Genomic DNA, 23,711 nt, shown 5'->3' with positions numbered 1-23,711 from the left:
ATTAAGCGGCCCAATTCGACCTCCCGGCCCCATTCGGTATCTGATGTCCTTAGTTGTAGGGCGATTGGGTTTGTGCGTTAGGCTGTGTTGAGGCTACCGACGCGAAAGCAGTAACGTGATCTACGGACATAAAAAATGGCATGTCACGCTGTTCGGTTTGCTGAGACGTGAAATGGCGTCATTCTTTAAAGTTATTACGACAGTTGCGGCCACAGTCTCAACCCGGCCTTACACAAACAATAAGATTGTTACGACGCGGGAGGGACACAGGCAGTTCCCTGCTTATCTGCAAGAACAAAGCTTCGATCCTTCAGAGGTTCATTCAGATAATTAGATAAGAAGTACGCTCCATCGCAAATTACAGTAAACGTGCTTTGTTTCGGGCACTCCATTGAGTGCGTCCAGCTTTGCAGGTCATCCTTCTTCACAGAGAGGAAGGGTACTATTTTTTGTGGGTTTATTCGCCCACTCCTTTCTGTAATGCCTTGGGGCCTTGAAGGTATGTTAAATAAATAAATAAATGCAAAAACTCCCACCTCCCCTCGCGGGAACCCCTGTGTAGATGCGACGCAGTCCCCTCAACGCATAACGTTGAGGGGACTGCGTAAGCCGGTCCCAGTCGATGACGACGTTGGCGTACTTGTAAACCGGCGTGGACTCTAGGTGTTTGAGCCAAGCGCGGATGTTGCTTCGCCGGAGAACGGCACACCGGTTATATGCGCAGCGCGCCCGAAGGAGAGGTAACCGCGGAAGAGAGAGTACTGCACATGCGCCGGCCCCAGCGCGTCTGCCGCGGCTATGACGCAACACAATCCAACACAATCCCCTTTAATCCAATCCAATGCAAATTCAATCCAATCCAATTCAAGCCAAGCCAAGCCAATCCAATGCCCCTCGCGAGAGAGTGTTCGCTATCGGAGAGGAGAGGGGGTGAGCGGCGGAGAGCGCAGCTGGCGCGGCGAGGAGAATGGGGGAGGGGTGGACAACGCCGACGACGACGACGACGACAACGACGACGACGCCGGAGGGACAAGGCGAGTGAATCAGATGCTCTGCATCTAATAAATAAATAAATAAATAGATCGCTGACCTTCCACTGTGTGAACAAGTGACAAGCCAAGCTGTGCGCACTAGAATGAGTGCACGAAACAAAACGCCTCTGTTTGTGATTTGCGATTGGTAATTCTCCATAGCCAGTTTGCCAGGTGAACTTTCGATGAATGCGAGCTTCATACTCGCGGACAATCTTGGGGCTGCCCGCTTCCCTTCCGCAACTTATTCCTGTCTCTGCGATACACCCAAACCCTAACTGCACCACACCGAGGACTGCAGTAAGGCTCCATCGTGCCCTGCGACGTCCACGTTGAAATCGCCTCCAATGGTGAGCGCCTGAAGCTTGCCTGCCCGTGCACCACCCCCTTCCCACAACAGGTATGCTTAAACGAGCAAACGGCGTTCTCCGCGTGCTCAGACATGAAGGACGCCGGTCAAAACGTTGCTCCGAGAGCCCTTAAAGCTGGACGGGAACAACACCAGCCAAAATATTAGGAGTCATTAGCAGCCGCTAATAAAGTAACACAAAAGAAGCTGTGGTTATGGTGTGTTTGGCTATGGTGGGGTTTTGCTAGAGTGAATATATGCATACCGTTACTGGTTCAGGTCGGCGTTCCAAACGGACCAGTCGCTTTTCATGGAGAACCGCGTCGCAGCTAGTTGAACGTTCCCCTGGAAAAATGTGGCCAAACACGACATCGCTTCTTGTTGGGTAGAAGTCCTACATTTCACAGATGCGAGCGGAGAAGGCTGCTTCAAGGAATTAGCGGAGTTCGCTCTGCCGCTGTTGGCTACGTTCCTGAGCATCGCCAATGTCGAGCGTGTATTCTCACACATGAACTTGGGGAAATCGCGCCTCCGAAATAGGATGAGAAATGAAACGCTGAGCGCCACTCTGCATGCCCGCTATGGCCTTAGGTTGGGAGAGTCTGCTGCCGAGACTTCCAACCGACAGCGAAGATGATGGAACTCTTCAACGCAAATAACATGTACGGTCCCGCGGAACTGGATGCCGCCATGAATTTTCCCAATCTGTCAGGTGCCAGTGACGATGACTGTGTGTAGCGCGAGAAAAACTACCGTTCTATCATTCACGCATTAATTATTGTTATGCAAAATGAATAAAATAATGTTGTTTGTTCACCTCCCATTTGTATTCCTAGTATTTTTTGATACTACAAAGCAATTTTCAAGAATGAGAATATTTCTTGAACTTTCGCTTTTTTGGGGCTTATTCGCAAGCGCGCCACCGCTTTTTTTGGGGGGGAGGGGGGTGTGTGGTGTGGGGGAGGCTTATTTTTGGCTGACTATTTGCTTGTTTGCTCGACGGCATCTGGCAACTCCGCGTGCGACGCGCTGCAACGTCTCCTCCGAGTCACCGACCTTCGAGCCTACAGAGTACGCCAGCGAATCGACGCGAGCCCTAAATGCGGTGACCGCAAACGGAGAGTGGCTTGCTGAGGAGGAGAAGAATAAACATTTATTGACCAGAGTGCTGATGGCAGGGCACTCGTCCGGTGGAGGGCATCCTTATTCCGGGATACCGAGGCTGTGGCATGCCGTCCAGGTCCTCTTTAACAGTTCTTGCTGGTGTCCAACGTCCGGATCGACCAGACAAGCCATCCACTGCTAAAAAGTTGGGAAGGGGATTGGTTGTAGGTTTCGAGTTCGTTAACAGTCCCATACCTGGTGGTACGGGGTGCCGGGCATTGGACAAAAATTGCAAAGGGAGGGATGCTGAGTTGGGTAGATGGGAGGAGGGGGCTGTGGGGATAAGAATTTGTCTGCAACCGCTGAAAAGTGGTGGCTTTTTTTCTGATTAACCGAGGATGAGGTGGTAGGAATTATCTTCTGCCAAGCCTATAATGTTCCAGGACGTCTGAATACCGCAGAAGTGGGTCAGTTTTGGTGTCAGCGGAGAACATTCCGTCCCGGGTAATGGCCCTGTGTAGGTAAGGCGGGGGCAGCGGTGTGAGCCGCCTCATTACCGTCGATGGATTCGTGCCCCGGAACCCAGACGATTTCCATCTCAGGTAGCTCTACAATGGTTTTCAGTATGGGCATTGCTGGCGTAGAGATGCGCCCCTGCTGATAACTTTGACATGCCACTTATAAGTCAGTTAGTATAGTGATGAAGTCCTTGCTGGTCGTGGCAGCTAGGGCAATCGCAACTTCCTTTGCAGCTTCTGTTGAGGTTGTACGTACAGTCATAGCCGTCATTTCCTGACCGGCCGCGTTAACAACGCAGACTACGTGTGCTGGTTGATTTGGATATATGACTACGTGGCTGAATCTGGTTGTTTGGTTATTTTTGTACTTGGCATTCACGGCTTTACCTCTATTATGCGGCGTGCCTTGTTATGAACTTGGTGCATGTTTCTTGGTATCGGTAGAACTCGGATGTGCTGTCGAATCTCTAATTGAACACGTATCTTGTGGTCTTGCATGGGTGGCGTCGCATATCCTAGCTGTCTTAAAGTCGTCCTTCCCGTGTGAGTTTGATTCAGTCGTCCAAGCTGAGAGGTTCGGTGTGCTTCCTCTATCTCCTCCCAACTATTATGTATTCCCAGTTAGAGCAACCTTTTGGTTGATGTCTTTGATGGTTGTCCTAAGGCGACCTTGTAAGCTTGTCGAATTATAGTATTCAATCTGGCCTTCTCGTTGTTTTAAGGGCAAGATAGGGCGTGCCATATGCGTCTCTGCTGATGAGCAGTGCTTGTATGATGCGCTGGGTATCCGACTCCAGCAAGCCAAACCTTTTACTAGACACCCGATGCATTATCTGGCTAATATCGCGGTTGAGAATGGCAATCGTATGCATTCCTGAGCCATTTTCGGGAATCTCAAGCCCTAAAATAAGCAGATAGGGCACACTAGGAACTGGGTTGCTCGTTATTGCGAGCTCGACCTCAGGGATGCTTTTTTCCTCTGCGTAGCTTTCCCAGATATTAGAGTAAGCAGAGCTGACTTCTCTAGGGTGCATTGTAGGCCTCTGGCTCGAAGGTATTCGTGTGCCTTGTCGATGGCCAATTGTAGGGCGTCTTGTTGCTCCCCCATTGATCCCGTGGGGGTCCAAAGGGTCAAGTCGTCCGCGTAAGGCGCATGCCCTAGATGCGGGATGTCATTGAGTACCCGAGGGAGAACTTTCATTACTATATTGAATAGAAGCGGTGATATTACCGAACCTTGTGGCGAGCTCTTTGCTATTGTTTTAAATCTTCTTGAACGGAGCGGTCCAATTCCAATGGTTGCCGTGCGTGCTGTCAGGAAGGCCGCAACATACTTATATAGCCTCTACCCACAGTCAATTGATGCTAGACACGAAGAATGGCTTGGTGGTTAACATTATCAAAGCCTCCTTTGATATCCAAAGCTAGCATACATCTTTTGTGCGAATTGGAATTCCTGTCTATTATTTCTCCTTTGAGTTGCAGCAGAATATCTTGTATGGATAGATGGGGGCGGAATCCATACATATTTGTTGGGAAATGCCCATTATCTTGGATATACGTGGAAGGGCGATTTTGTACAATGTGTCCTAATAAATTCCCAACACAAGGTGTGAGGGAAATGGGTCGCAGATTTGCTGGGGCTGGCTTATCGGGTTTTGTTATCAGTGTAATGTCGGTGTGTTTCCACTGGGATGGGAGTCTTCCGGCACTCCAATGATCGTTAATGTAATCTAATAGAGCCTCTAACGCCGTGGTGTCCAAATTTCGTAGTAGCTTGTTTCGAATCATGTCCTTTCCTGATGTAGTATTTCCGCTATAGTGAATGGCGCATCCATTTCTTAATTGGAGCCACCCATGTACGGTTTATGGGGTTGTGGGGCCTTGTCACTCGTGTCTTCCTGCGGTTTCTTTAATTCTACCAGGAGATCTTATTTGCCTTGATCATTGTGAATAAGGCGCTTAAGTTGATGTGACGCGGCTGATTTAGTTTCCTTGCTACCCATTAGGGAGCGAAAGAGATGCCAACTGCGAAGAGTTCCAATGGTGCCCTGAAGAGCCGTGCAAAATTGAGACCAATTTTGTTGACTGAGCTGCCTTGCATAATCGGTGGCAATTCCTGGGTCAGGTGAGCGATACGGATACAGAGCTTCTGATTTGCTCTGCGTTTCTTGCACCGTTTAGTGAGACTCCGCCGGGCTTCCCAAAAGTGCATAAGATGGAACTCTATGTCCGGGCAGTCCTGCGGTAGCGTGAATTCTTTAGCCTGTTTTTCGCAGCTTCCAGCATCTGCTCCGGCCATCTTTCAATTTCTACCTGTTGATGTCATCTCTCTAAATTCCCGCGAATCGGTAATGCGGGAAGTTACCATTTCAAACAATTCAGTTGCGCCTCTGTGAGCCGGTTCAACGTTACCATTGCACGTTTTTTATTGTAACCAACATTTTAGGTACCTGTGTAAAATTGTAATTTAAAATTAAACTCAGAGTGTTTTCCGCGTTACTATACCGGCGATTCTCCGCCTGTTGACTCCGGGCACCCCTTGTCCGTGAGATAGGGCCCCATGCCCGGAACGTTATTGGGGGGGGGCCTGAACTATGTAAAAGCATTGCAGATATCAACCGCCTTAGCTAAAGTTTTGTGTGTGCAGGTCGCGAGCAGAATAAAAGGTTTCTGCACTGTGAACCGTGATTGAGATAAGGTGTTGTTCTTACGCTTTATCCGCGGATCATCATTTTCAGAAGAAAGTGAAGTTGCCGGAGTGAGCGCCGCCGAGCCGCATTTCTTGAGGAGTATGAACGGTGACCGCCGCATCTGGTACGTGGTGGATGACCCCCACGTGCGCTTGCCGGACGCATTGGTTTCTAGGGGGAGGGCGAGGGTCGGGGCGCCAGGGTAGGAGGTCGCCAAAGACAGCTCTCCGTGCTCTAGGCGGGTGCAAATTGAACCAGCAGGTTCCATTTGCGGGAGCATTCTTGTAGGTCGACGGACGTCTGTTTTGTTTGGGAGCACTGGAAATCATGTTCATTTAGCGGACGCGTCCCAACGACGGGAATATTTTCGGAATTGTAGTGAGGGGGGAGCGGGGGAATTGCGGGTGGGAGGGTTAAGCAACCCCAACACTATTTAAGAGGGAAGAGGGATATGGAGAAGTATTTTGAGCACCTGGTTGCAGCAACAGTTACCATTGGTTTCTATCCCCGCAGCAATGGCTCAGAGGTACAGCACTCGCCTCATATGCGGAGGTACTGGGTTCGAAGAATCCTGGTACCGCCTGGCACTCACCGGTTTCTTTAATGGGTACAGGCATCCCTGGTCGAGTGCGGACCCTTGAAAGGGGAATCCACGTCTTGAAAGCTGCCTTTACCCTTGCGGGGGCCCCTGACCCTTATCCATCTGGCCATCATGCCACGTTGTCCCGGCCATCATGCCACGTTGCGGCATTCCCGGGGGTGAAAGTGTCTGGCGGCAAGTCCTACAACAAGCGGTTGCGAGTTGAGCATCCACCGTGGCTGTGGAAGGCACCGTGTGCATTCGTGTGCCTTGGTGGCACCGGGCACCTACCGGTAAAATAGCTGTGGGACCACGCTCGGCGCTTGTGTGGGACCACAACGCTTGGGAAGTTCACCAGGCTTGTACGGGAAATCGCCCCTATGGAAAGGGGCGGCTGCAAAAACGCGGAAACTTTTTTTTTCGTTCTAACGGGGTTTTCATGAATTTTTCATGGCTAGGATCCGGGATTTCCTAAGGCTAGGAAATCACGAAGCGGTACCCTGAATAGTGAGAGTAAAAGGGGCGACAACAAAAGCAATCGCATATCGCCAAAGCCAGGGCAAATATCTGCTCGCGTCAAAGCTATGTGTCTCTGTGCGTGCATGACGTAGTGGTAGCCCGTGCATGACAAGGCCAATAAGGACAGCGTCATTGCGAAAGTCGCAAGCAGTTGAAAACACGAAGTGGACTTGGAGCTTATCCGTCTGAATACGTAGATAGGAATCTGGACTCGGTTAGTTATTAATAGGCACCATTTTCTTACGTCACTAAAGTCAAATTGAAGCTGCGTGTCTATTTCTTAGGGATCGCCGCCACAGACGCTCAAGAGGCGTAAGCTTCCTCACACGCTTGTCGGTAAGCAGCGCGGAATGAGCGTCTTCTTTGCTGCTATGATGAAAGTCCAGCGGCCGAAAGCACATACAACCATTGCTTTTTATGGTTCGAGGAGCATCGGAACAACGTTCACTGCGGACCTATGGATGAACGAGAATCAGTGAAAGGGAACGCATAGACAGGAAGGTCTGCGAAAATTACCTCGCAACCTTCGAAAAGACTTCTGATTGTGCCTGCATGAACGCACGCGTGCCCGGTGACCACGAAAGCTGGCAAATAACCAAGAGCAAGCTAACACGAAGCCTCATAACACGTAATAACCATAGTATTCATGGGTTTATTCTGTTTATTATTTTATTTTCATGTTTGAGGGCTTATTATTTCTATGCTGTGGCGTGAAAATTTCGCAACGGCATAATCGATCACGTAAGCAAACATTATGGCAGATGGCTAGAAACTTTTGAAAATGAGTGAGGCTATACCCTAGTTGCACCTTCCATTAATCTACGTTTGCACTTTTAGTTCCACTTCGTGGCCCCCTCCGGAGCCCGTTCCGCTCGCTCGCCAGGGCAAAGAAGCACCCGTATGGCACCGCTGTGTTCTTTTCCAAGCGCGCGCTTCGATTTGCAGGGCTTGACAAACGAGCACACGCACAAGAGCGCATCCCTGTGTGTTTCCGGGCAAGCTTTCTTACGAATACATTCCCAGATCGCTGTAATGCTTCCGTTTTCGTTAGCGATTTTATGCACAGACGTGTGTAGCAATTTTTGAGTTCACCAGTACCCTTAGCTACATAATTCGAAGGCCTTCGACTAAAATTTGAGGCATTAACTATTCATACCACAAGCTGCATGCAGCAAAGTGAAGGTTGTATTGTTGACGACAGCGCGCCCACTGAGGGCGCCTAACTGACCGTGAAGGGGTTCTGAAAGGACCTTTCACTCTCACCGTTCTGTAGGTTTAACCGCAAGGCCCCGACGCCTATTCCCGCTTTCCTTCGCGGTGAGTTAGGCGCCCTCCGTGGGCGCGCTTTTCACAACAATGTAGCCTCCACAGTGCTTCATGCAGCTTGTGGTATGAACTAGCGTCACTAAATAAGCTACGCTTAAGATTACCGCCACTTCGTGCACAAGGAATCGTCTGGGGGCCATTATTTCTCACTTGCAGTGTTTCCATCTCTCCCAACGAAACCGCCGCCGGTTGTGACGGGCAGCAGAGTGCGACCGGCCGCTCTAGTGTCCGCGCAGCAGAGAGATGAAAAGACAGGCGCCTGAAGCAAAATGGCTGCGCCCATCTGTAAACGAAGATCACGTGGTACCGACCGACCAATAAAAATCCTGGCGGCACATAACACTGAGAGAAAAGAATGCCGATACTCTAACAGCCTTCATTTAGTGACGCTAGTATGAGCTATGCCATCACCAGAGCTGCAGATCAAACAAACCATGGATACATGGTGAGAAGCGTAGAAAGCATGGTTTACGGCTACGAGGGGGTGATGCACGGGGGTGGATCGGTGCTATTGTAATTGAGCTACAATTGCTCCTATTTATCCCCCCTAGTGGACGAAACAGAACCCAGAATTTGTGGTTACGTAATTCCCCAGCTTTGAACTCGGCTGACGTTTCTCACCAGTGCAGATTTGTTGGTAGTGTATAGCGGTGCCAGCGTGTTCGCCAAAGCTCCTCCGGGCTCGGCGATCGAGTGCTCGGAGCGGGCCCACGTGGCGGTCGATGCGGGCGTCCGCTCGTCCACGTAGAAGTACTCGTCACCTCGTTGCCCCGCAGCCGAGCGCTTGTTGAACCCCGTGGTGAACCGAGATGCATCCTTGGGAAGTTTGTACAGGAAGAACCTGCGAGAGAAAGTGTACCGGCGTTATTGGGCAATCCACTGAATAACGCTCGCGCAGAATATCTCGGTGCGTTCAAATAGGGACAGCCAAAGTGCTTCCATGACCATTTCTCGAACTTTTATATTGTGTGGAACACTGCATCTCCACCATGGAACTGGCGTTATTCTCGTGAGAAACAGCATAGTTGGTTTAGTAAAATAAATATGTTGCATAGGATCGGCCAGGGTTACTTTCCACGTTGGATGTCGTGGCAACTTCGAGACCTGCAAAGGAAAGCGGAAGTTTTTGTATTTATTCGTATTATTTTGAAAAAATATTTGAATAACTTTCTGCTGGATTCAGAAAACTTGAGTTTGTCATTGAGAACCAGTTGGGCTTGTTGGTACATAGTTAAAGGCGCCATGAAGAGAAAACACAAGTTTGGTTCATTCAAAAGATTGTCTCGTTAGAATCATACTGACACCACTTTTAACGTAAACTTAGCTCAAATAAGCTACATAATTAGGAAAAACGGGAATGGTCATGCGACCCACCAGCTCATTTCCCGCAACAGAACCTGTGATGTCACATGGCCTAAGCTCTGCGATTGGCGGAGGCTGGCAGAAGCAGACGCAAATTAGGTAGAGCTTACAAACTAGACGAACGAGCGATTTGCGCTTAAATTTAGGGCACATTCTTTACAAAGCAATAAGAATGATGGGACAAACAGTGGAAGTTACGAAAGCACATGTAAACATAGAAGTACTGATGCGTTCTGCTGTTCGTACTGCGCACAGCATGCTTTGGTTTAGCTGCACAGCACTACGGGGCTTGGGGTTGTCTCAGACGACACTGGCCGATTGACGCAAGCAACGGTGTCTTACGTGACCCCATTTGTCGAGCGAGCACTGTTTCAGGGAACGAATATTTTCTCCCAGAACAAAAACAAGCCAGGTTTAAATGCGGGCAAAAACAAACCAAACGCTTGCCATGGTATGGTGGCCCGATCTAGGTTACGGAACGTAAAGAAACGCGGGAACAAACCAACACCGCTGTACAGGGTGGAGACAACCTTTGAACGGTCCCGTGCCGCCGCAATTGGGCCAACGGGCTCAACGCGTTATTCTTATCGTTTCCAACGAGACCTAGCAACGCGAAACAGACAATATGATTCAAACTTCTTCAGTAAACAGCGTTGCGGCGATAATTTTAGCGCGGTTTTGACACAATGACTTGCTTCGGCGGCGAGCGAGCATGGCGGCGCCAGCGTTACGTGTCTCTACCCTGTACGGCGGATGCGTGAATGAAGGTACCCTAGGGTGCAGAGCGGTCGGTTCCCGTGATGTCACTTGGGGCCACGAAAACGCACCATTGAGCGGGAAAATCAAAATTTTAACCTAAATTGTTTAATTTCTCAGTGAATAAAGCACCGTTTGTATCCGGACAAGCGCTGGGGGCACATTAAAACACGAAATCTTTCGAATAAAACCAACTTGCATTTTCTCTTCATGGCTCCTTTAAAATGGTTGCAGCGCAGAAACGACGACGGACGAGTAAGGAACAGACGGGACGAAAGTTGAAAGTTGAAAGTTGAAAGTTAGCGCTCGTCCCGTCTGTTCCTTACTCGTCCGTCGTCGTTTCTGCGCTGCAACCATTTTAATTGAGTTTGTCACCCTGATATTTTTATGAGAAAATATGTGTCTAACCTATAGTAGTGAGAGTAATGTCGTTCAAAAGTGGCACTTCTAAACACATTTTGTTCACATCAGCCGAAAGGCTAAGCTGTCTATTTTTTAACGTAGTTTACCAGGGGCGGCTAAACACTTTGTACCCTCCTTATGGCTCTAGAAAGCAAACTTTTCAAAATACTGCTTCGTCAAGAGCGAAAAAAACGAAAATCTGTAAATAAGGGCCACCTTTCGCCGACTTTAAAAAGCAGTGTTTATCAATTTTCTCAATATTTGACGAAATGGCAGTCAGTAAATGAGTATTCTGGAGAGCAAAAACTATTGACTTAGTTTTTAACCAGGAAAAATGTGGACACATTAAACACATTTTTTTTTTCACTCCGATCAACAATTTAATGGCAGTTCGCCATGAGCCAAAGACAAATAATTATGGCTGCTTTTACGGATTTTAGAAAGATAAAGTGGCTGATATAAAGAAAACTGGTCAGAGAAGCCGTATTTACCTATTTGTCAACTTATTTGTTGCAGAAGGCATTAAAATAATTGTGAGGTTTTCAGCGTGTGTCTTCTACCAGAGTAAGGTTGTCATTTTGATAATATTTAGTCGCCGCCTTGCCTTGACAGAAACCCATATTTTACATTTCAGGGGCTGCTCAAATACACATTATTAGTTATTTACGTCAGTTACCAGCAAGTAACCACGCTTCTGGTACTGGCAATATTTAACATGCGATCGTCACGGTGAACGGTGAATTTCCGTTCAATTTGGAACATGCAAAAGGGCAAAAAACAGTTTTTTTTAACTATACGTCAATCAGGCCCCGAAAATAGAAAATAGATTTGTGTCTTGAAATGAATTCATTTCAGTTTTTAGAGAGAGAAACATTAATCCCATTACAACATCTGTCTACCTTTACTTTTGACACTTTAATGTTAACGGGAATGTGCATCTTTGTACTTGTAAGTACTTTCAAAGTGTCGAAATGATTCCGTCGCAACCTCCCCTTCTGCTCTACGGCAATACTGCCCGACGAAATTAAAGGGCAGCACAGGCAGCAGAGAAAAACAGCGGTGTTCACGTGCGTCGCAATGAGACTAGGACCCCTACCTGCGGGATGTCACTCCTGACTCTGCCCATGCATGTTTGGCGTTGGTCAAAATCAAGCGACCCCTTGAAGAGCGAGCACGAATATACGCTCTACTAACGTGTGTAAGTATGCAGATATAGTTAGGCGTTCCATGCGTTATCGTATTGCTGGGAGTTATCGCATCCACCTTCCCTTCCTTTCCTTCCATGTCATCCCCTTTCCGCTACACTCGTTTCTTACTATGCTTTCACTCACCAAACCCAAACTACCCCTTTTCACCTGCTCTCTTTGCGTCTCTATCCTTCACTCACTCCTTCAGCTACACTGCCCCTATCCTCCCCTCTTCCTTTTCTACTACCATCACCATTTAGAATTTTGGTTCCTCACCACACTACTCTGCAAAATGCCCAACTCACAAAGGTAGCGCCACCGGAAAGATGGAGGCGTGAGACAACCGAAAGAGAGACCCTCCTTTTAAAAGCAATGGGGGAGACCGAGTCAGTAAAACGTCCCCTTATTCGGCCGGGTCTTGTAGGAGTGGAGCCTTCTAACAGGTAGCCATGCACCGTCCTGGATGCTACCGCTCGGTCAACTAGCAGGATCCCATCGCAAAAGTGGGAGCTGGGCAGCCGTGTCTTCCACTGCTTGGGGGAATTGAGAGGGGGTGGAGGTGGCAAATCAGTGTTCTGAGTTGATTCAAGGATAATGCGCCTCAGTGTCCCTGACTGCGCACAGAATTTTCTTCGTGTTGACTTAGGAACATCGGATGCAACACTGTTGGGTGGTTGTTTGCAGCAGCCTCCGTGCAGCAGCCTTCGTAAGGGGTGTGAGTTCAGGTGAGTTCTCCGCCGCGTGGTTGACAAAACTTTGGGTCTTGAGGTGGACTTGATCCCTGCCCACCAGGGAGAAGTGGGGTGGCGCCCTCACCACTCCAACTTCCCTGTCTGGTGGCTTGCTTGACAGCGGTGCACGATGATGCAGCTGCAGCATTTGCGAGGAGAAACGTCTTTTTCGTCTTTAAAATTTCCGATATGCAATAAAACAAAAACTTAAGTGCGGTAAGCTTCAGGTGGCATCTCCGTCATGGTATAAACACGGCCTCCGCGACCGGCTGCCGGCGGCGCGCCGTTCAACCGATCGCGGAGGCCGTGGTATAAAAGGCGCCATGAAGGCAAAATAAAAGCTTGGTTCTTCGAAACGTTGCCTCGTTAGAATAACACCGACACTTATTTTCACGCATACTAACATAATATATATAATCAGGAACTCCTGTATGTCAAGCATGCCCAATGTTTCACGGAACAATTAATAGCAACCACAAAATAACTATGTCAGGCGCAAATCCAGTCAAAAACAAATTGAGTTCAGACAGCGGGCCTGAGCGGTATTGTGGTGCCATCTAGAGAACAGTAAACAAAGCAACAAAAGACGTTTCGTCGTCCGCTGCAACCCCAGTCAATACACTTAACATTCATTTCAGCTACTTTCCTGGATACGCATCCCTAAAGCAACAAAATACATGATTTAGCAAGAGAGTTCACATTTTAGCTGAAATTGTGTAATTTCTCAGTGTAGAAAGCATCGTTTGCTGCCGGACAAGCACGGGGGGCACTACGCTTTGAAACACCAAATGTTTCGAATAAACTAAACTTATACTTTGTGCTTATGACCGCTTTAAGATGTACGATGCAATAGCGTTAGTTCGGCGTCAAGGGACTAGTTTGAAACGGAGGCGTGACTTTTTTATTTATAATTTTCAAATAATGTAGTTTACCTAACAGGGTGTTTGAATACGCCGGCGGTGACCAAACAGGATAACAGGGGCCTCTCTTAAGCTTGCTTTCCTTCGTGTAACTACGCAGGCAACGGCTTGGGGTGCGTGTATACGTAGGCCTATGCGGGCTGCTTTCGTGAGATCTCGGCGGGGCGAGAAGGCAGTTTTTAATGACAGTTGCTTTGGCTCCAACTGAAAACGCTGAACGTCGCTGAACGAAAGTAGGCGAAGCTATTTCCATTCTAACAGGTGTACGGGAAACTCGGACGACGCGTAGTGAAGGCTTTGCATAACTCGTTATTTTGCGACACACGAGTTAGGTGAATCCTAAACCACCGTGCAGGCTGTTTGCTGCTTTTATTTATTTTAACTATATTTTTTTGTTTCTACTGTAACAGGGTGAATGTTCGAATTAGTACAGGGTGCACTTTGCACGATGGGTTTATCTTTTAGTTTCATGCTTGCAGTATTGCCCCCAATGAACTCGCTACACAGGAATGGCATTAATAATCAGCAATCGCAAATACTGGCCTGGTATTGCCAGAAATCAAAATGTGAACAACACATTAATGACGAGCCAAATAAAATTGCACGACAAGGCAAGACCGCACTCCGGGAATCGAACTCTATATAGCATTTTCAAACTGATTTGCAAAGTTAGGTTGTGTGATTTCCCGTTGTAGTTTGTTCCGTGCTTCTACGTCATGTGGAAAAAAATAGTATTTAAATAGGTCTGTTTTGCTGTGGTAGGCATGATCTGATTGATAATACTGTGCCTTACCCGGCGTTTGACTTTTTCGGAGTATAACGTTAAGAATTATGATTATAAAACAAATTGAGGAATTTTAATCTAGCAACCTCTCGCCACTCTCAGAGAGTTCAGTTTTGTTAGAAACGCAGGGACAGAAGCTGTCACACTGTACTTAGCAATATTGTTACGTGACGCTAGAAATACGGGCAAACGACGAAGACGACGAGAGACACTGGACGGTGCTCGGTTCGAGGAAGAAGAGGAGAAGGTTGATCGGTCAGCTTGCGAACTGTTCGTTTATGCGCTGCTGCATGCACCCATCGCAGACTGTGTGAACAACGCAAATACGCCTCATTTTTATCCTAACATTGTGGTGGAGGTTGCGGAGTTGGTTTCACCACCTCATCCCGTACCGCTCGCCCGGGCGTACTCCACCCACCACGGAGCTTCGGAGTGGACGCTCTGTTCCTCGCGTAACAATGCCTGGTGATGGAGCGACCGCGACGACGACCCCCCTCGTCATCGTGTCTCACCCCCAAGAGCCTGGAATATTCACCGGCGCGGACGAAACTGATGTGGACGACTGGCTCAGCCTCATCGACCGTGTTAGCGCTCACAACAGGTGGGATCCCACCATCATGCTCGCGAATGTCATCTTTTATCTTAATAAGGAGAGTCCTGCGCGCAAGTGGTTTGAGACGAACGAGACCGATTTGACCAGCTGGGAAGTCTTCAAAACGAAGCTCCGAGAAGTGTTTGGAAAGCCTCTTGGTCACCAGGTTGCTGCCCGCAAGGAACTGGCATCGCGCGCCCAGACGTCGACTGAATCATACGTCGCATACATCCAGGACGTTTTGGCTCTGTGCTCGAAGGCTGACAGCACAATGCCGGAGGCCGACAAGGTGGGACACATACTGAAGGGCATTGCGGACGATGCATTCCACCTTCTTATATGCAAAGACTGTGCCACTGTAGATTCCATCATTAAGGAATGTCGGCGCTTCGAGGAGGCCAAAGGACGCCGAATAGCCCACAATTTCGCACGACTTCCACACACAGCAGCGACCTCTTCGTGTGAACATGGCAACCTGCAAGCCCGTATTCCCTGCTTACACGATCCTGTTCCATCGTCGTCGGATATAACCAAAATCGTGCGCCGAGAACTGGAGGCTATGACCCCTACTACTGCGGTACCATACATGCCCGATCGGAACGACCTCCACACCGTTGCCGTTATCCAGGCCGTTGTCCGCGACCAAATAGCCAACATGGGCCTTCACCCAGTGTGCTCGCTTAGCTCTCCGTTCGGACAAGGGTTCAGGTCACCCGGTTCCCACAACGAACGTCCTCCTCCACGCTACCCACGCCGTAACCCCACTGAGTGGCGTACCCCGGAAGATAAACCAATTTGTTTCCATTGCTCCAGAGTTGGCCACATTGCCCGGTACTGTCGCAGCCGGCGGGTCTCATTCTTCCGCAACAGTTACTCCGACTACAGTACTCGACCACCCTTTGGCTACTCCGATGACCGGCAGAACTGCTTCTCTTCCCGTCCTGAGCTGAACCCGACCAACTTTAACCGTCCGCTCACCCGATTCAACCGTTCGCCATCGCCCCAACGCCACCAGTCCCGCTCACCACAGCCTCGCCGTCCATCCCCGACGTCCGACTACGCTCGACCTCCTTCGGAAAACTAGGTAATGCAGCTCCCGGAGGTGATGCTGCATTCCCGACCACGCCCGAAAATCCTCTCTTGACCTCGGCTACCCGGACCAATTTACTGGACGTTGAAGTTGGCGGCGTTCCTGTGAGTGCCCTCATCGATACAGGAGCGCATTTATCTGTAATGAGTGCTCATCTTCGCCGCCGTTTACGAAAAGTTATGACGCCACCAAGATCACATCTTGTTCGAGTCGCTGATGGAGGGACACCTGTTGTTATGGGAATGTGCTCTGCTCGTGTTACTGTAGCTGGTCGTCAAACGACTGTTTTGTTCACGGTGCTTGGACGGTGCTCGCATGACCTCATCCTTGGCCTTGACTTTTTATCTGAGCAGGCCGCCCTCATTGACTGTTCTACCGGTGTCCTTCGCCTCGAGATGCCGATTTTGCCAGCACCCGATGACGCGCCCGACGAGAGGCTTTCCTCGAAAAAGCACATTCGCTTGGCACCGAGGGCAATAACTTATGTTCCCCTGTCGTGCCGATCCCCAGTTCTCGACAGTGATTACGTAGTGTCACCAATTATTGATGTGCTGCTTGCGCACAACGTGAGCCTACCTCATACCGTTGTTAGTGTTACCAACAACGAAGTCACGTTGCCGTTCCTGAATTTCAGCTTCTGTACACAGGTTCTTCCGCACGGTATGACACTAGCCACGCTGGCGCCGGTTTGTGATTACCAAGTTTCCGCAGCAACCTTTGGCGAACCTCCAGTCGATGCTGAAACACCCAGCCCGACTACTCCGCGGGAGAATGCCGAACTTTCGAAGATGATTGCAGCTGATCTAACGCCAACGCAAGCTCAAGAACTGCGTTGCGTTTTGGAGTCATACAGCGACATCTTCGATTTCGGTGATCGTCCTTTGGGCCAGACATCCATCGTCCGTCATCGTATTAACACCGGCGACGCCAGCCCTGTGCACAAATGGCCGTATCGTGTATCCCACGCTGAGCGGCTTGTTATCCAAAAAGAGGTGGACAAAATGCTTGATCGAGACATCATTGAGCCATCCTCAAGTCCTTGGGCGTCACCAGTCGTCCTGGTTAAAAAGAAAGATGGAACGAGGCGATTCTGCGTGGACTACCGGCACCTTAACAAAATCACAAAAAAGGACGTCTATCCCCTTCCAAGAATCGACGATGCGCTCGATTGCCTTCATGGTGCCGCGTACTTTTCTTCCATTGATCTCCGCTCCGGCTACTGGCAGGTCACTGTCGATGACAAGGACCGTGAAAAGACGGCTTTTATCACACCGGACGGACTCTACCAATTCAAAGTAATGCCCTTCGGACTTTGTAATGCCCCAGCAACGTTCGAGCGAATGATGGACTCTCTCCTCCACGCCTTTAAATGGTCGACTTGTCTTTGCTATCTTGATGACGTTATCGTCTTTTCTCCAACGTTTGCGACCCACCTCCAGCGACTGTCGGACGTTCTGGCCGTTTTTCGCCGAGCCGGACTTCAACTTAACTCTTCCAAATGCAAGTTTGGACGAAGGAAAATCACCATCCTCGGCCACCTGGTCGATGCTAAAGGAGTGCAACCTGACCCCGACAAGATTGAAGCTGTGCGAAAATTTCCCGTTCCACGCTCAGCAACAGATGTGCGCAGTTTTGTCGGTTTGTGCTCCTATTTCCGCCGCTTCGTCCAAAATTTCGCCGAAATCGCCAAACCCCTTACCGAACTTCTCAAGAACGATACTCCATTTGCTTGGGGCCCTGAGCAAGCCGCAGCCTTTTCTCGCCTCGTCGACACTCTGACCAGCTCACCAATCTTGGGCCACTTCGACCCTTCTGCTCCCACGCAGGTGCGCACTGACGCCAGTGGCCATGGCATCGGTGCTGTGCTCGCCCAAGTCCAGTGTGGTCACGAGCGGGTGATTGCGTTCGCGAGCCGGCTCTTGTCCCCCGCAGAACGAAACTATTCCATCACGGAACGCGAGTGCCTTGCGCTGGTGTGGGCTGTCGGAAAATTTCGACCGTACTTATATGGTCGCGATTTCACCGTAGTCACAGACCACCATGCGCTCTGCTGGCTGTCGTCTTTAAAAGACCCCACCGGGCGGCTTGTTCGTTGGGCACTACGACTACAAGAGTACACCTTCAACGTCGTTCACAAGTCTGGATATTTGCACAAAGACGCCGACAGTCTATCCCGTTACCCTGTCGGTACTCCGGACACCGCTGACGCCGCTGACAATGCCCACCTCTTGGCAATATCCGACTTTCTCCAGATGGGCGAAGAGCAACGCCGTGACTCTTCATTGCGCGCAATAATCGAACGCCTCCAATGTGACCCATCTGACCCATCGCTACGAGCTTTCCTCCTCCGTGAGGGAGTCCTCTACCGTCGTAACTACCGCTCGGATGGGCCTGACGTCCTCCTTGTAGTACCTGAACACTTGCGCCTAGATGCCCTCCAACAGCTTCACGACGTCCCCTTGGCTGGCCATCTCGGTGTTGCCCGCACTTATTCCCGCGCCCGCCACCGATTCTTCTGGCCTGGTCTTTATAAGACGGTCAAGCAATACGTCAACGCTTGCGATTTGTGCCAGCGCCGCAAGAAATTGTCAGTGCTCCCTGCAGGTCCCCTTCAGCCCGTGGATATTCCGACCGAACCATTCTTCCGCGTCGGCTTGGACCTCCTTGGCCCTTTCCCTTCATCGATGTCCGGCAACAGGTGGATTGCGGTTGCTACCGACTACGCGACCCGCTATGCTATCACCCGTGCCCTGTCAACAAGCTGTGCCACTGATGTCGCCGACTTCCTCCTAGAAAACGTCATTTTGCAGCACGGCGCTCCGCGGCAACTCCTCACAGACTGTGGTCGTTCCTTTCTTTCCAAAGTCGTCGCCGACCTGCTGCGCTCGTGCTCCACCCGACACAAGTTGACCACAGCATACCATCCCCAGACAAATGGTCTGACCGAACGCTTTAATCGAACACTCACCGAAATGCTGGCCATGTATGTCTCGTCTGATCACAAAGACTGGGATGCCGTGCTTCCATATGTAACATTCGCTTATAACTCTTCATGCCATAATACCACCGGCTATTCCCCGTTTTATCTGTTGTACGGTCGAGAACCAGCTTTGCCAATGGACACTTTACTGCCTACGCCCACGACAGCCTACGCGCACGACGCCATTACGCGGGCTGCGCTGGCACGTAACGTCGCTCGCGCGCGGTTGTGTGATTCCCAGGTGGCCCAAAAGTCCCGTTATGACGATAAGCACCGCACTGTGTCTTTTCCGCCTGGCTCTCTGGTGCTCCTGTCGACGCCTCTTCGCCGTGTTGGCCTTTCCGCAAAGTTGATGCCCCGTTACACCGGACCTGATCAGGTGCTGCGACAGGTGACGGATGTCACGTACGAAGTTTCTCCTTTACTTGCCTCCACATCCCAAGCGTCTCCTTCATCGGACGTTGTTCACGTATCTCGCCTCAAGGCCTATCGGACGCCCGCCGATAGCGACGCCTAGCCAACACCGGGACGGTGCTTTCGCCGCCGGGGGGTCATGTTACGTGACGCTCCAAATACAGGCAAACGACGAAGACGATGACACACTGGACGGTGCTCGGTTCGAGGAAGAAGAGGAGAAGGTTGATCGGTCAGCTTGCGAACTGTTCGTTTATGCGCTGCTGCATGCACCCATCGCAGACTGTGTGAACAACGCAAATACGCCCCATTTTTATCCTAACAATATTAAACCGCGCGGTTTTCCTTTAGATTATTTCGTGTAGATTGATTTTGTTATTTTTGAAGGGATAGTATGCAAAACTAGCGTATTCTATCACAGGACGTACGAGAGGCAAGTAAGCTGTCAATTTTACATTTTAAGAAGCACCCTGTAGTTTACGTGCCAAGAACCAAAGCCTTGCTTCCACGGAGCTACACAGGTTCTTTATGTGAATTTTCAGTTAAAATCTTACGATCTAGTACGTAGTAGTACGATGTAGTACCTTACGATGTAGTGCCTAAGTACCTAAATCGGCCTGTTCCCTAGGGAAAGTTGTCCTTTAGCTGATGATTAAAAACTGTTGTGGTTATTGTTGTGTAGACTGTTTTTTTAAGTTTATTTTTATTTTTTTACTTTTCACACCAATCACAGTTTTTAAGGCTACGTTCAGGGATATCTCATCCTCCTGACGTGGTGTACTAGAATACGCTAGGCTGTCATCTGCGAATAAGCACAGCTTAACACTCTTCTATATTCCTTCAGTTATGTCGTCAATGTATCACAATAACAGAACAGGACTGAAGACTGAGGCCTTTTGTACGCCTGAAGCAACAGGCAGTATTTCTGACCTGGCTCCGTTGAATTCCACAAACTGTTTCCTAAGAGATAGACTTTGACACACGTCACCATGTTATTACGAACACCATAACTCAGTAATTTATTCAAAAGTTGCGAGTTTGAGACACGGTCGAACGCTTTGGAAAGGTGCATCTACTTGGAATCGTTCATCTCTTGCCTTTGGCAGGTCCTGAATTGTTCCGGTGACTTGTGGGGCCGAAGACGAACGCCGCCTAAATTCATTCGGGTGTAGCCCGAAACTACCCGTTCCCGTTTGAACACGTTTCGGTTAAAGCCATTCCCAAAACGCTCTTCCCATTTGATCCGTCGCGTGTGCGCTCGTTCACGAAATGACCTTACCGTTTAAGCCCTTCCCCCTTCAACCTGTTCCCAAAACGCCCTTCCTGTTTCAAACGCCCTCCCAAAACACCCTCCCGTTTGAACCCATATCGTTCGCGTTGCCCTTAGAGTTCCCGTTTTTGAAAGTGTTCCCCAAAATATGCATCCAAGGAACGGGTCATTCATTACTGTGAACACCTATGAGCAGCAATGTGTCTAGAATTGAGCATACGGCCGATATTTTCGGCGTATAAAAGTTTGCGAATACCCGGGGCCCGTACTGTACTCTTGAAGCTTTTTGAAGAGGTAAATGCTTCCGCATTTATTTCATTTCATTGCATTTATTGCACCCTTAAAGGGACACTGAAGTGAATTTGTCAAGCTCCCGTTTTTGCTTGCACTGTGTAGACTGGCTCAAACTAGCACACTTTTCTTCGTTTATCCGGTTGACAAATCGGTAATTATTTTACAAAGCGCGAAAGAAGAAAAACTACCATGCGCGGTTTGCGGCGGCCGCACAAACTAAGCTGTGACGTTAGGAGGAGGGGGCGCCGTGATTGGACGATGCCCAAGGTTAGCAATCAAACAAGTTTCGGTTTCGGTTTCGGTCTGTAAAACAACATGTTTGACATTCGATGGCGTCGTTGGATGGGCATTCTCAATCTCCCAGTTATCGTAGTACCGCGCTTCTGCCATGTTGTCGGCATTAAAATGCATAAGATAAGCCTCCCAGGACGGCTTGGAATCGTAGCATTCACTATCTGAGGCCTACGCAGTGCATGAACGCCCTCCGCGACCCCGCAGACGCTCAAATGCATGCGCTTTTCCCCCATATTTGGAGCTTGCCTCGCTCATGCCTGTATCGTAAAAAGCGTGTTCGCACCAGGCCAAGGGTCTGTTGATTCTGGGCTGTGCCCACTGCCCGCAAGCAGTCGGTGCTAATGGCAACAGCACGCCAACGAGAACTCGCTAGCGCGCCAGTGCCAGCCTGCGCGAGTTCTGTGGACTAGTTCGTGGAGCAATGAACGTTGCGGCCCAAAAAAAGGTGAACTCAGTATAGAAAACATCGGCGAAAAACGAAAAAGTTAACTCATAAAAAAAAAAGCATGTACCCGCGGCGATTCGAACTTGTGACTGGCAAAACACTTGCTGTGACACACCTAGCGCACCAGACGACTAGGCCACAGGGGGCTTTTTTTTATTATTACCGGCTTGGTACAGTGCACAAAAAACAAAACAATGACACATGCCTCCACACAGCATAATGGTTTAAAAAAAAAGAAACCTTTAAACTATGACACATGTCTGTCACAACATAATGATAAAACCCTTCCCGCTGCTACGGGTGGCGCGTGTTAAAAGCGTTTCAGGTTAACTAGTTCATCCAATATGTTAGCCCAGTCAGGTTTCTCGTCTTGCATTTTCATTACATCTCTGATATAAGCAATGCTTTCGATAAAGTATTCCCTTGCCGGTCGTGCATCCGGGTCTGCATGTCTCACGGCCATACGAGGTTTCCAGAGACTGTGCAGGCTCAAGGCCATCCCGCTGGCGGCAATGGAAAATATTAGGTATATAATGTATAACCAGTTTACACTTTTATTTAGTTTTAATATTTCAAGCAGCTTAGGTGACTATTTGTTCTATTGCGCTCGTGCAGTAAGCGTCCCCCGAGTTTCCACAATAGCTCACGTCTAGCAATTGCATTTCGTAGACGGGAAAGCGTTCGCAGATGCGTAGTCGTGCTGCTGACCGCTCTGCTTGTTCGCACAGCGCAAAAAAGTGCTTCCCGCACCCTAGTTTTACGCTGTACGGTAAAAATATCAGTTGATTTTATTTCCTTAGTACCTATATTGACGTCGCTCACTGGTCGCGGGTTCGATTCCCGGCCGCGGCGGCCGCTTTTCTGATGGAGGCGAAAAGCAAAAACGCCCGTGTGTACGAGATTTCGGCGCTCGTTTAAGATCCCCAGGTGGTCAAAATTAATCCGGAGCCCTCCACTACGGCGCGCCTCATCGCCTGAGCTGCGTCGGCGCGTTAAACCCTACAATCATCGACTTCGCTCACTCTTCTCCCACTTCAAGAGGCCTTATATTTTCCTACTGGCGTACCAGTCAGCGAAGCGTCGCATGTGCGCTTGTGCAGCGCTTGTGTGAAGCGACCTTGACTTGGAGCTAGATACAGAGTACAAACTAACGAAGTAAAGAAAGGCGCATTCTTCCATTCCCAAACGTGTTGTGGCTTAGTTTCAACTGATCGAGCGAATTGCGACGACCCGTCGGCGGCCGGCGGACTAAACGGTGGGCCGACTGACTCGGTCGCGGAAGGTCGGCGAGCCGTGCAGTAGCGCAGCCAATTGTCGGCTCCTCTCCTGCTGACGTCACACGAAAATGCAACAGAAAATGGGCGAGCGTAAAGAGAGGAGGACAGCATTTTCTAATTGATTTTTCTACTAAATAAGTTTGCGTAAACGCGCACAGAGTGGTCGAAACAGGGCCCAGGGACTCCGGACTACAGTTTGCGCTCGTAATCCCGCATTGTTTACAAATCACTTCAGTGTCCCTTTAAAGGCCCGAGGGCATTACATAAGAGCGGGGTAACAAATACGTGGTGAGGGTGCACAATGTGATGTAGACAAACAATGCACATTATACAATAGTAAAGGCGCGTAATAATATTGAACAAGAAAACAATAAACGAACACTATCACTGAGAATTATATTCTAGAAAAGGAACTATTCCGTAAAAATAAGTATACTGTGCGCTGATGCAATATCGCTGTAGTGTTAGGTTATTGACTGTAATCAAAGTGGGTTTCCAGCTTTTGCCGCAATGATTTCCGGTCAGGTATAACAGCAATGTTGTCGCGGAGGTGATTCTACAGTTTCATGCATGGAGGCAAAAGGAGTCGTTCATCGCGGGTGTACGGCTGTTAATTCGTGCAATGGGATTTGAATGATTAGTGGAGGAAGAAGTTCTGTTCGGCGGATTTAAAAGTTCGTGCCTTGACTGTGGGCGGAAAAAGAAGGTGTGCAGGAGGTAGAAACGTGAGACGATGCGACGTGATGCGAGAAGTGGCAGTTTGAGTTTTAAAGTGGTGACACTTGTTCCTCTA

At 49.3% G+C, this 23,711-nt stretch overlaps 1 protein-coding gene across 2 annotated transcripts in view; it reads right to left on the bottom strand.

Annotated features, from left to right (window-relative positions):
• LOC144165203 (deoxyribonuclease-2-alpha-like) overlaps window positions 1-23,711 on the bottom strand; it is a 68,360-nt gene that overhangs the window by 42,229 nt on the left and 2,420 nt on the right. For both annotated transcript variants that reach the window (XM_077695324.1, XM_077695323.1), the window contains exon 2: window positions 8,742-8,961. In XM_077695324.1, the coding sequence (XP_077551450.1) occupies window positions 8,742-8,961 (220 nt within the window). The remainder of the gene's footprint in view (window positions 1-8,741; window positions 8,962-23,711) is intronic.

The sequence above is a fragment of the Haemaphysalis longicornis genome, unplaced genomic scaffold, assembly GCF_048455015.1.
Source record: "Haemaphysalis longicornis isolate Haplotype H1 unplaced genomic scaffold, Haemaphysalis longicornis Haplotype H1 scaffold_14, whole genome shotgun sequence".
In the NCBI taxonomy this organism is placed as follows: Eukaryota; Metazoa; Arthropoda; class Arachnida; order Ixodida; family Ixodidae; genus Haemaphysalis; species Haemaphysalis longicornis.
The sequence above is the reverse complement of the archived record's forward strand: the minus strand, read 5'-3'. Positions and strand labels throughout refer to the sequence as shown.